Genomic DNA, 13,810 nt, shown 5'->3' with positions numbered 1-13,810 from the left:
CTGTTTCCCAGGCCTTAGCACCAATTGGAGTCTAGTATTAACTTTCTGAAAGAAAGTTTCTGCCAGCCACCTCTTTCTGGCCCCTTCCGGAGGAATAACTCTGAAGTCCTGATAATATTTATTGAACCACCCTGATTCTTAAGTCATATGCTGCTTTGCTCCTTGACTAGCTTGGTACGCACTGTTATCTCAGCAACTACTTGAGATTCCAAGCATCAGTTATTCCCAATCCTTAGGCTGTTCAAATTTATTTACAGCACCATTTATTTTATTTATTTATTTATTTATTTATTTTGGTTTTTGGGTCACACCCGGCGGTGCTCAGGGGTTATTCCTGGCTGTCTGCTCAGAAATAGCTCCTGGCAGGCACGGGGGACCATATGGGACACTGGGATTCGAACCAATCACCTTTGGTCCTGGATCGGCTGCTTGCAAGGCAAATGCCGCTGTGCTATCTCTTCGGGCCCAGCACCATTGTTTTTATGGGGATCTACTGCAGGCCTTGCAGAGGGGCCTCAGGTAGCAGCCACTTGGGATCTGTTTAAGACCTTCCCTTCACTTGTGTTGGGAAGCTTGTCTTGTCTTCCTTATATGTATATAATAGACATTTGTCCTGTGCATACTTTGGAAGAGATATGATGAAACACAATCTGCATACTCTGACCCTAGGTTCTTAGTTTGGTTTCTGTAACAAATATTTATTGCCTTTTGAGTTTACAGTTTATTATTATTTTGAGTTTACAGTGGTCCACAAATCCCTAGACTGGACTCATGTTCTCAGAACAGAATATAAGATCCCCTCTACTAGTACCGCAGAGAGCCTGTCTCCTCTTCTCAGGAACAGCTACTTCTCCCCATTGGGTCAGAGGTTGGTTTTGTCTTTTTCATGGGTATTTTAAGTCTACATTTTCTGAAGGTGAGGCTGGAGAGATGGTACTATGGGCAAATTGCTCACCTTACATTTGTCAGAGTGGGCTGATTCCCAGTATCCGATGTGGTCCCCTAAGCAGACACCATGAACTGCAAATGGCATCGTCCCCTCTCCCCACAAGGCATAGGTAGGTCCACTTCATGAATGACTTAAGTTTTCTGAAGGGAAAGAAATTTGACTAACTTCCCCCATTAGGACTAGGATCTAAGTCTTTCTTACCACGTAAAAATGCCACTAAAGATTTTTAAGCAAGAAGGTATAATGTGACACCCCCCTCCAAGTACATACTTTTATTTTTCAGTTTTGGGGCCTCACCTACCAGTTCTGAGGGCTTATTCATGGCTCTGTAATCAGGAATCACTTCTGGCAGGTTTTGGGGACCATATGGGATGCCAGAGATTGAACTCAGGTCAACTACATGCAAGGCAAGCATCCTTCCCATGTACTATAGCTCTGACCCCCACATTATGTGGCCTTCAGAGGTGAGATTTGAAGGTGGGGAATTGTTTTCAGGTCACACTCAGCTGTAGTCAGGGATCATTTTTGGCAGTATGTGGGAGACTATATGCAATGCCAGGGAGTGAACCAGGTTCAGGTATGTGCAGGGCAAGCTATTTGTCTGGTTCCCAAGAAGTGAAACTTTGTTTGGCTTGAGATGGCACTCAGTGATGCTCAGGTGGCCATATGTAGAGCCCAAGATGGATGCAGGTTGTCTGTCTGCAAGGTAAGTGCCTTAGCCTCTATATTATCTCTCTGTTCCCAGGGTGAAATGTTTTTACTTTATTCTCAAATGCTGCTCGGAAATACCTTACTGCTGCCCAACTATGAAGGATCTTCAGTGAAGTGTGAACTTGAGCAATATCCTGACACCGAATTACATAAAGGCAGGCTTACAATTGTTTCATGGAAATGGCAGAAAGCCAGTATCTTCTTTTAAAATTTGTTTGGCTCACAGCAGGTGGAGATGTGGCCGTGCCCTCACGTAACTGCTTTTTGAATCTGTTAAATAATTTAAACTTGAGACTCATCCATCAGCTCTTTGAAAGGCCAAAAGAACATTGCCTTTAAGAGCCATATATATTAGTTATTCACACGAATCAACAGTAAGAATTACTATTATGTTTCTTTGGTTTGGCTGCAGGCCTGCAACTCAGACAATACCACTGCTGATAGGATATGGTTAGCAGGTCCAATACCTGCTCCAAAGTTGTAAGTCATAAAAGAGAAGTTGCTCCAAAGTCTTCTTAAGTTATGTCAACAATTCAGCTCATTCTTGGGAGAGTAGGGGTAGCACAGATGAACTGTACTACTATGAAGAATTCACATAGGAAATTTACATATAATATGAAGTAGATTCAGTTAATACTGCCAGGAACATACTGAGGTGTGGGTATCCTCTCCCCCAATTCATCTATCTGACCTGAATGATTAGAACTGCCTACATCTGCAATGGGTGGGTAGAGGAGTCTGCAGGGTAAGAGAGAGGGGATAAGAAGGAGAGTAAGAGAGAGAAGCAGGAGAGAGCCATCATCTTTGGAAATACAGCATCAGATTCAGCATTAAAGAAGCAGCAGCAGAACATCACCAAAGGGAGTTAGTCAGCCTGGAAGCCAGTTAGGAAGCCTACTAAGGGCAGATGAAAGGGAGACAGAGGCCGAGAGAGCCTAGTAGGAGTAGAGAAGTAGCTGCTGGGAAAAGGCTTGGTATAAGAGGCCATGTGAGAAGATGTGCATGGCGATAGGGACTGTGAAATAAAGCTGGCTGACTCCTAGAACTTCATCTGACTGCTCTGTGAATCTCTCCGCCCTCACCCTGCAACCCTCAAACCCGCCAGACCATAGGGGCTGTGGGAGCCAGGTTGAGTCCAGTAAGGCCTCATCATTTCCACACCAACTCTAGGACTCTTTAATTCATATTAAGACAACACTGAGGTACAAAACCAAGTGCTTTACTTACTTAATTTTATTTACAAATTTTCTCTTATAAACAAAGATGCCATTCTATATCCTTTTAGAAATATTATATCTGATATTTTCAGAAAACCATTTATATAGTTTTAATTGTTTTGCATAAGAGTATTCTGAGAGGAGCATAGATAATGGGATGCTCTAAGACTTATAAACAAAATCAAAACAATGTGGCGAGCAAGAGTATTCTATTGACAGGATTAAAAAAAAAATCAAGACTCACACCCCTTAAAGTACACTCCAAGAAATGAAAACATAATTTTGGGGAGAAGTAAATGCTTTACTTTATTTTTTACTTACAATATGGTTTTCTTATTTAGTAGTTTCACTGTGATTGTTTAAGATTGCTCTTGAAAACTAGCATTTATACTGATTTAAAAAAATAAGTTATCATTGTAGAAGGGGCACAGACTTCTATATACAGATTTTTTTTTCCAATGACAATAGAGATACTGGTCTGGTCTCATCCTTCAGGCTAATTCATAAGTTAACAAATGCACAGGAAGAACTCAAAACAAAAAACACAATTATCACCTATCTGACTTACAAAATTAGAAATCTCCCTAAATCAGGGAGTATTCTCAATAGTTACTATAAAGTTGAATTTTTCATAGCCAATATAGAGAAAATACTTAATCAAAGAGTTCAAAATAAAATTATTCAAATTACAGATTTATCATTTTATATGTGAAATTAAAAGTTATTAAAATTCTTTTTCAGGATAATCACTCTTGCATCATAGCTAAGCCACACAAGGAAGTTCAAATTAAAAAAAAAATTCATCCCTGAGAAGTTAGAGAAAAATCTCTGAAAACACAGAAGTGACAGTCATTGTACCCTTTCAACAATTTTTACCAAAACATTAACTTTATTATCAGTCAGCAATCAAATGTATTCCATTCCTAGACAGATATGGTGTCTGATGATCTGATCATTTTGCAATGAAACTGAAGTGCAACTTTTTTTTAAAAATTGGATAAATACAAACTCTGGTTTTATTGTCAGCTTTACATTTCTGTCAATTGCAAGGTCGTCCAGCTACAGTATGCAAATTCCAATGACCAAAACAATAACTTCTGTTGGCATCTCTTCCTCTGAGTCTCCATCTCCCCCATTTATCTTCACCCGAATAACAAAAGTAATACAATCACAACGGAGTTTACTATTATCAATGGCACTGAAAAGAAAGGAAAAAGAAAAGTTATTACAAAGAAAAAAGGAAAAAACTGTTACTAACATCCAGGAGGATGAAAATTATCTAAAATCAAAACAGTCATCATAAAATTACCTGCAAATGAGAACGAAATATTTGACCATGTGTGGGTTCATAAACCCAAACCAGGAAGATGGCTTGTGTAATGGGGTGAGATTGTATCCCCACTGAGATCCCAGATTAGTGCGCAAACTCCTTAAGGGAGGCTTTAGGGACCTCAGGCCAGCGCACAGCCATAGGCAGTCAATGATACTGAGATATAGATACATGAGAAATAGCAGACAAAACAGATTTGAAAGTGGTGAAACAGCTTCATCACCACATCAAGATTGATCTATCTGATTCTTTCCTAAGACATGAGTAAAGCAGCTAATAGAGAGACACACACAAATGCATGGGCACAGAAGAGAGAAAAATCTACTTGTAGTGCTTTTAAACTAACAGCTTTTAAGTGATTTGCTGTAAAGTACTTTCCAAGAGAATGGCAGAAATGAGACCTTAATTTTCTTCTGAAAACTTTCTGAGACTCTAGATCAGGACTTCTTGCACTTTTCTCCCAGGTATACAAAATAGGTACACAAAATAATCATTTACAAATAATAAAATGATAAAAAGAGATTTAAAGGGGCCGGAGAGATAGCACAACGGTAAGGCATTTGCCTTAGATCCAAAAGGATGGTGGTTCGAATGCTGGCATTCCATATGAGCCTGCCAGGAGTGATTTCTAAGCGTAGAGCCAGGAGTAACCCCTGAGCACTGCCGGGTATGACCCCAAAAACACCAAAAAAAAGAGAGAGAGAGATTTAAAAAGAATTACTCATTTTTGGTTTGGGGACCACACTGAATTCTGACCACACTCAGAACTTATTTCTGGCTCTGAACTCAGAATCATTCTTGGCTCAGGGGTACAGGGATGGAAGCCAAGTTAGCTACGTGCAAAGCAACTTCCCTAGCTTCTGTACTACTGTCCCAGTTACATAAATAGTTGGGGGGTTTTTTGTTTTTGCTTTGTGGACCACATCCTACAGTGCTTTGGGCTTATATCTGGGTCTGCATTCAGGGACCCCGCCCCCCCGGCTAGGCTCAGGGGAACCTAAAAGATGTTAGGAATTGAACCCAGGTTGGCTTGTGCAAGGCCTGTGCCTTCCTTGTACTATCACTCTGTCCCCTTTCAATATATCTAAAATAGGTCAGTTTTAAAAGGAAGGTGCTAGATCAGTGATTTTCAATTGCCACACTCTCAGGCTGGAAAAAAAAAAGCCGTTAACCAGTGCTCTAGACAACTTTATTGCTTAACATCAAGTTTCCAAAAGCCAGGAACATCGTGGTTTTCCAGCTCTGAGAAGTGGCATCACACAGATCACATCACTGGGCATTTCCTTGCATCAACTGGCTCAGGCACAAGAGGCAAAATGAGAAAGAAACCAACCAATGACTTTTTTTAGTAAGGCCAAATTAAAGGCCACTCCCCACTACAAAAATGGAATGTGCTGGGATTCATACTCAAGTTTTTTTAGCCCTCCCCAGGGAGGGGAGAGGGGGGAATAAGAAGAAAAAGAGAGGGGGGAGAGAGAGGAGAGCGGAGAGAGAGAAAAGGAGAGAGGGAGAAGAGAGAGAGGAGAAAGAGAGGAGAGAGGGAGAAGAGAGAGGGAGAGAAAGAGGGGAGAGAGAAGAGAGAAGAGAGAGGGTAATGAGAGAGAGAGAGAGAGAGAGAGAGAGAGAGAGAGAGAGAGAGAGAGAGAGAGAGAGAGAGAGAGAGAGAACACCTCTAGGCAGGAGAAAATGGAAAAAAATCCATACTCAGTTTTACTACTTAAACCAAACCACAGAATAGAACTTAAAGAGGGCACACAGTGCTTCTTCTTACCTCTCATCACAGTTCTTACAGATCGAATAAGGTTCATTAGCTGAGATTTAATTCCTGGCTCCTCTCCAAATCCACCAATTCCCTGGTCTGTTCCCCAGCCAACTGTACAATACAAAAATGATTAGTTGTGTTAAAATTTATTACACATATGTCTTTCCTTTATTGATCATCTTCTAAAAAGATTAGCTTAAGTCTATTAAAAGACATAAAACATCAAATTTTAAGACTTAAAATAATAAAAAGTTAAATACTGTAGAGTTTAATGTGTCACTCTGGAGAGCATCAACAAAGGTATTTTCACTTCCACTTTACTGTTTTTGAGGATGGTCCTCCTAAGTGGTGCACCAGAGGCCCAGGGCCCCTGCCAATGGTACATTGACAGGGACTGAGGATCTGGAGCTGTGGGGTTGTGAGATCACCCCATTGATGCTCAGGAGTCCACTCTGACAGGATAAACAAATTCTAAGATCATAGCTGGGCATTCTAAATAACTCTACTTCTTCATTCAATCCTAGTTTTGGTGGTATGGAGAGAAGTCCCGATAGTAAATGGACATATCTAACTACCCTGAAAACAACCAGTGGTGACAGATTTAATTCTGGTACCCTCCAACTTGCTTTGACCACTTGATACCAATCTCCATTCTGCAGAAAAAGGCATTCCTCTTTTAGTAACTTAAATTTAAAGAGATAGCGCCAGCCTTGACTGTTGAATTTCAGATGGTCCCTAAAGCCATAGAGGAAACACAGAATGACCACACTCTATCAATCAAGTCACATTTTAAAGAATTTTTATATTTTGGTAGGGAGGCGGCCCTGGAAGTGTGTGTGTGTGTGTGTGTGTGTGTGTGTGTGTGTGTGTGTGTGTGTGTGTGTTCGTAGGGAGGCAGCCCCAATTGGTGTTCAGGAGATCTGGTGTGTGTGTGTGTGTGTTGGTAGGGAGGCGGCCCCCAATTGGTGTTCAGGAGACCTGGTGTTCAGGAGACCTGGTGTGTGAGTGTGTGTGTGTGTGTGTGTGTGTGTGTGTGTGTGTTGGTAGGGAGGCAGCCCCCAATTGGTGTTCAGGAGACCTGGAGGTGTGTGTATGTTTCCTTCCAGTTTCTCAGCCAATCAGGCCATTGGTTCAATGTAAGGGTGAAAGGATGAGGTATTGTTGGAGCCTTGTGGGCTTAGGGTTGTCCAGGCTTTTGGGATCATATTCAGCAGTAGTCATGGTGTTCAAGGTCTGTACCCAGCAATATTCAGGAGACAATGTGATGCTGGGGCTTTGAACCTGATCAAAGCTCTTTACTATGTTCTAGGCTTAATCATGTCATTTCCTCAACCAAGTAACTACTATCAGAAAATTCCTGTGGGTGCAGCTGAATTACACAGATAATTTCTCAACTCGTATTCCTTCCTATAAGACTACATGAAAGCTCTATACAATAAAAAGACAGCCCACTTCCAGCTAAAGGAGATGATGCACAGGAGGAAAAGGTTTCCCTTGAGCCTCTTGGTGCCCTTGTTTGGTTCTGAAAATTAAACTAAAAAAAAAAAAAAAAAGCATAGTATTACTAAATCACATTTTAATGAAATTTCACAGAGAACTTTCACATTAAAACGGAGATCCAGTGAAGTGACTGGAGCAGGAAGCTATTAGATCTTTTAGACAAATTTTTTAAGAACTGCCAATATAAAGTGATGTGAGCCATGGGTTGGAAATAGTGAGTCAGAAATAAAGTATAGCCTCTAAGCCCCAATTTCTTATCTCTGGAGATAAGGATAACTCCAATCCTCCTTGTCTTTTTAGAAAAGGAACCTTAGACCTGTTTTCAGGCAAAATAGGATAATATGATCTTACTTAAGTAAGATATACTATATGTTATCATTTGGGGGCAGCATGCCCTAAGCTCTTTCAGTTTTCTCCTGAAGTCCCACTGGAAAGGACAATAAAAAGATGTTATGGAGATGTCAACCAAAAGTCGGAAAATAAAGAAAAAATGATGAGCTACTTGGCAGAGAAAACTGAAAAGTAAACTCTGCAGGAAGCAGATAAAAACCAAAGGTAAGTAGATAAAAACCAGTGCTGTAACCACTGGAAAAATAAAAGAACCTCAAAATGCCAATGTGGGCGACAGGGATGGGGAGCGGGTAGGGAAGGTAGCTAAAAAAAGGGTGTGTAAGAGCAGTGAGTACAGCTTGGCTTCTGGACCTGTCTTGGAGCTCTTCCCAGAGCAACCTGATGGGGAGACTGTCCTTGTCTTTCTTTCCCCACCAGAAGACAGGAGCTTAACTGGCAACAGAAACTGAGGCAGAGGCATGCCTCATTGAGGGAGACACTGAGGGAGAATGGATTGAAAGACACCACATATTAATATTCCTTGTGTGTGACTTTAAAACCTGGGCATCAGGGGCCAGAGTTATAGTCAGCTAGTAAGGTACTTGCCTAGCATACAGCTGACCCAGATTTGGTCTCTGGCATGCAATGTGGTCCCTTGAGCACTGCCTGTAGTGATTCTTGAACGCAGAACCAGGAGTAATCTCTGAGCATCACTGGGTGTGGCTCACAACCACACATCTCCCCAGAAAGTCTGGGCATGAGAAGAATGTGATTAGTTACTTTTCCCATTAAATCCATTCCAGAAACGATGACTGCTGTTATGGGCAGCTTTGGCCAGTTGTTCCATGCCAATCCTGCTAGCTATGGAAGCAGCAAGAAAGCCACAAGATTATATATTTTCTCCTTCAAAAAGCAAAGCAGTTTGAAGCTCTTTGGTTTTGTAGGAAAACAACCAGGGCTCCCTAAGTAGCAGTTTGAGGAAAAACTATTTGTTAAAAAACAAAAAATCCGGGGCTGGAGAGATAGCATGGAGGTAAGGCATTTGCCTTTCATGCAGGAGGTCATCGGTTCGAATCCCAGCGTCCCATATGGTCCCCCGTGCCTGCCAGGAGCAATTTCTGAGCATGAAGCCAGGAGTAACCCCTGAGCACTGCCGGGTGTGACCCAAAAACTACCAAAAAAAAAAAAATCCCTGGCTTCTGAGCTTTCACTTGTAACTTTTGGGGAAACCATTCATGCTTGGGGGGATCATGTGGTTTTGGGGGACCTGAGCCTGGAACTCCTGCATACTCCAGTAATTTCCTAGTTCCAGATGTAATTAGGGATAGTGGATTTTCGGACCACATATTACGATATCAGGAGTATCCTGGGTGCAGGAGTGACCACTGGCAGTACTGGAGGACCAAACACCAATCAGAGGACCATAAAAGTGTCACATGCAAGCTAAGTTCTTTACTTCAACATCAAACCTAGACGCTTTTTGAAGGGGTGGCTAGCCCTGGGCAAATTCTCAGCCTCTGAAGTTACCTTATCTGTGAGAGAATATATATATTTCATTTTATCAAGATCACAATTTTGCACCTCAAATACTTTTATAATATGAAATTATGTAATAAACTGCATAAACAACTCTGTTAATATGTTTAAAAATTATCTTGGACAAAATATGAAGAAATAATCTAATATGCTTAAATTTCTCTTGGTTTAATAAAATACTAAGAGAAAATAATATATAAAATAAAAAAATATAAGAATATTTGATTCCCAACTGGAATAGAACAAATATATCCCAGGAATATTTAAAGAGAAGCTTTCATGCTTATGTGATTTCCTTAATGTATTTCTTTTTTGTTTGCTTTTAAGCTATATCAAGCTGTGCTCAGTGTTTATTCCTAGTTCTGTATGCAGACCACATGGGATGCCAGGGGTCACCCAATCCAACTCAATTTTCAGAAACTGTTATGCTCATACTCTGCTTATCAGAAAGGTCTGTGGAATGCATTACTTATTTCTCTACAAATCTTTTTTTGCCAGGCATTATAGAACAAGTTTACCTTATTAGGAATGCTCTAATTTTTAGTCTTGTCATAGCTTCCACTGTTCTACATTCTAAAATTATATTGGTTTGAACTAGTCTTTTAAACCCTGAGTCAAGAAATGGCTTGTGTCCCTCATCCCAACATAAATCTGAGGCTCTAACTCCCAATGAAACTCTATCTGGACTTTAAAAGGTAATAAAATTAAATGAGTCGGAAGGGTTGAGTCCTAATCGAATGGAACTGTGGCCCTACAAATTCAGGTGTGTGTGTGTGTGTGTGTGTGTGTGTGTGTGTGTGTGTGTGTGTGTGTGTGTGTGTTGACTTTCTCTTTCCCTTCTTCCCTTATGGCAGGGGAGGAAAAATGAAAAGGAGGCAAATCAAGGATGAGAGCTTACACGAGAGTCTAGAACATTCTTATCTCAAACAATCAGAAAGGGATGAAAATCTGCTCTTCAAATGTTTTCTTTACTCAGCTCACTCAACGATATCTCTTGTCAGCTTATCCTACTCAACCTATACACTGAATACTGGAAGATCCTAACACAAAATTGGTCGGCAATTCTCTTCCCAGCTGTTCCATCCCCCCTGAGCAATTCGATCTCTTCATATAACCTCATGATCATCTCTAGACAGATTAAAAGTTCCATCTTCATTCAGGCTCTTGCTTCCAGTTCTGTGGACCTAAGTCCATCTGAGTATTCCATATCTAGACTAAAACACTCAGAGATACAATCTCACACTCAGTATGCCCAGAACTTATTTCATCACGTGTGTCACTCCACCCCTACCCATCTTCCTCCAGGACAAAGACTCAATAAAGGAACTAGCCTTCTTACCATTGTTTATGACAGAACATCAAGAGATAAACCACAGGATTCCCCAGTCCCTTTTTGCCCTCATTTCCAAAGTCTGAACACTAAATTCTACCTATTGCACTTCAAAATATTTTCTGATGTATAAGTTTTCTAGAGCCATCTTAAATGAACAAAATGCCACAAACTTTACTACAAATTCATATTCTCACAGGGCTGGAGGTCCAAAATCAGGGTGTTAGTCCTGTTGGTTCTTTCTGTGGGTGCTGAGAAGTATTCATGCCACTTTCCATAACCCTCAAGCTCTATCCCTGCAACATCAGTCTTGTTCCCTCGTTGTACAGGTATCTCTCCCTGCTCGAACGCACTTCTCAATGCATCCTGCGCCTGTCCAGATCTAGTGTGATCTCATCCTAACTTTATTATACCGGTAAAGAGCTCATGTCTAAGAAAAGTAACATTCACAGGTCTCCAGAGTTTGCACTTTTATATATCATTCTGGGGGTAGGGGGAACAAAGCATTCCATCCACAGCATGGTCTTTCCTGCTTTTCTGTATTGTAGACTGGGAAGAAGCTAGGCTGTCTAGATCTGAGTCCTCACTCCGCAGCTTTCCAGCTGTATGGTTTTTGAGAAGTTCGCCCCTGTCTTGGGCGTCCGATTCTCATCTGTAAAGTGGGGCTGAAAACGGAACCAATCTCACAGGACAAAAAGAGAGAGGTGGACCGGTGAACAGCTGAAAAGTTGTAACTAAGAACCATGACCTACGGTGCTAAATGTTAGTTGTCCCACTGCTTACTGTTACTGTGCCACTCTGCCGATACCATACCCATCACTTGTACTTGCCCAGTGAGGAAGGGGGCTTCTCAGTCTATCCTCCCAACCTGTTCCCCGCGGGACCTTGTAAATATAACACAAATCTGGCGTGGTCACTGCTCTGGAATAACACCTTACTTTAATCTGTCCCAGTTTTCATGCCAACTTTTATACACCGTCTTCTCTTCTCCCGGCCCCAACTTCTAACCCTTGACCATGACTTCATTCGTATATTTGACTCCTTTGGAGGATTTCAGGTTAGCAGCTCTACCTTTCAAAAAAAGCTTGCAGAGATTTACCAGTTAGCACTTATTTCCCTATATTCTGCAGTCTCGGTATTTGCTGTCCACTGTCTCAGGTGGATGACCTGCTTCTGGGAGGGTGGTGCTGTAAGGGAACTAACTAAACTTGGCTTGCAAGAGCCTGACACCTAAGCTTACGTTCATAACTCCCTTCAGGAGGCAAGAAAGCAAAGCAAAGGCGCTTGCTCATGGAGATGAATGGAGATGAGTCTCGTAGCTTCACGCAGACACGTCTGAGGGCTGTGTCTACCGACGTAGACACGGCCGGGCAGTCTTCTACCTCTGGGGGGGAGGACAGATAGCGCTTGGCCTGGGGGTCTCTTGCATGAGGGCTGCAGGGCGAGGGTCTGGAAAGCACGAACTTGTCCTTGTGTTTTGCCTCCTCCAGACTCTGGCAACCTTGGATGATCTGGAAGTACCCCAGAAGATGGACTCTGGCAATCTTGCACTATTCAGACGATCCAGATGCACTCCAGAAGCTGTGGTCAATAATATTTTCGTGCACCGACAGAAGATTGAGGTTGTGATGCACATCTGCCGGTTCTCTGACCCACCCACACCACATCCACATCAGCCCACTCTCCGGAGCTCCCCGACGAGCCACGGCCCCCTTTGACCCCGAAAAGCTCTCTCCCTCCCATTCAGGCTCCGAACCCGTCTGAAGGCTGTGTCCACCGATGCACACGGCTGAGCAGTCTTCTACCTCTGGGGGTGGGGTGGGGGGAAGATAGCGCTTGGCCCGGGGGTCTCTCGCATGAGGGCTGCAGGGCGAGGGTCTGGAAAGCACGAACTTGTCCTTGTGTTTTGCCTCCTCCGGACTCTGGCAACCTTGGATGATCCAGAAGCACCCCCAGAAGACGGACTCTGGCAATCTTGCACTATTCAGACGACCCAGACGCACCCCAGAAGCTGTATTTAATGATATTGTCGTGCACCGACAGGAGGTTGAGGTCCTGATGCCCACCTGCCAGTTCTCTGACCCGCCCACTCCACATCAGTCCATTCTGGAGCTCCCCTAAGAGCGCACCCCATCAGGGCTGCAGGGCGAGGGTCTGGAAAGCAGGAACTTGTTGTGTCTGCCTCCTCCGAATTCTGGCAACCTTGCACGATCCGGACTCTGGCAACCTTGCATGATTCGGGGCGATCCAGATGCACCCCAAAAGCCATGCTCAATGACACTTTCGTGCACCGACAGGAGATTGAGGTCCTGAGGCCCCCCTGCCAGTTCTCTGACCCGCCCACCCCACATCAGTCCATTCTGGGAGCTCCCCTAAGAGCCACACCCCCTTCACACCCCCATCAGGGCTGCAGGGCGAGGGTCTGGAAAGCAGGAACCTGTCATTGTGTCTGCCTCCTCCGGACTCTGGCAACCTTGCACGATTCGGGGCGATCCAGACGCACCCCAAAAGCCATGCTCAATGACACTTTCGTGCACCGACAGGAGATGGAGGTCGTGGTGCCCATTTGACAGTTCTCAGACCCACCCGCCCTACACCCACATCAGCCCACTCTCCGGGGCTCCCTCCGAGCCACGCCCCCTTGGCACCCCGAAAAGCTCCGGGCGCGAGCAACAGGCCCACTGCCCGGCTCAGGGCCGCGTCCCCCCAGCCCAGCCCGGCCCGGGCGCCCCACTCACTGTTCTTCAGGAAGCGCTCCTCGTGCAGCACGGCGATGGCGTTGACGCACAGCAGGGCCGCCTGCAGGAGCGAGTACAAGGTGAAGGCCATGGCCGCGGCCGCCGCGAAGCGAAGGGCCCCCAAGGCCGACCGAGGGCTCCGGGGCCGCTGCAAGGGACGTGGCGCCGCCAGGCCACGCCCACTTCCCCTACGGGCGCCGGCGAGGCCCAAAACGCGTTTCCCTCGAAGCTCCGCCCCCGCCGCGCTCAAACCCGCCCACTTGGCACCTGCGTGGTGACGCCGCTCTACTGCAGCGCCTGGCGAGGTTGGTGCTCTCGTTGGGGCCTTGTGCGGGTCCCTCGTAGGCCACCGCCAGGCTGATGAGTGTGAGCAATCTCTCTGTCACCCCCACACCAAATTGTGATGC

At 44.1% G+C, this 13,810-nt stretch overlaps 1 protein-coding gene across 1 annotated transcript; it reads right to left on the bottom strand.

The window, feature by feature from the left end:
• Nucleotides 1-3,593: 3,593 nt before the first annotated feature.
• IER3IP1 (immediate early response 3 interacting protein 1) lies at nt 3,594-13,561 on the bottom strand. Its single transcript, XM_049781583.1, has 3 exons — nt 13,404-13,561; nt 5,979-6,080; nt 3,594-4,075 (listed from the first exon to the last, which is right to left on the bottom strand). Exons 1-3 carry the CDS (start codon nt 13,492-13,494, stop codon nt 4,020-4,022), a joined length of 249 nt encoding a protein of 82 aa, XP_049637540.1. The 5' UTR covers nt 13,495-13,561; the 3' UTR covers nt 3,594-4,019.
• Between the last annotated feature and the right edge of the window lie 249 nt (nt 13,562-13,810).

This window comes from Suncus etruscus, chromosome 10 (assembly GCF_024139225.1).
Source record: "Suncus etruscus isolate mSunEtr1 chromosome 10, mSunEtr1.pri.cur, whole genome shotgun sequence".
Classification (NCBI taxonomy): Eukaryota; Metazoa; Chordata; class Mammalia; order Eulipotyphla; family Soricidae; genus Suncus; species Suncus etruscus.
This window is presented reverse-complemented; position numbering and strand designations above follow the sequence as displayed.

Excerpts from the sequence above, each read along its gene's own strand:
- IER3IP1 (XM_049781583.1), bottom strand. The coding sequence starts at position 13,494 with ATGGCCTTCACCTTGTACTCGCTCCTGCAGGCGGCCCTGCTGTGCGTC. Across the intron at positions 6,081-13,403 it reads GGAGCGCTTCCTGAAGAACA|TTGGCTGGGGAACAGACCAG; the intron begins GTGAGTGGGGCG and ends TGTATTGTACAG. Across the intron at positions 4,076-5,978 it reads TGTAAGAACTGTGATGAGAG|TGCCATTGATAATAGTAAAC; the intron begins GTAAGAAGAAGC and ends CTTTCTTTTCAG.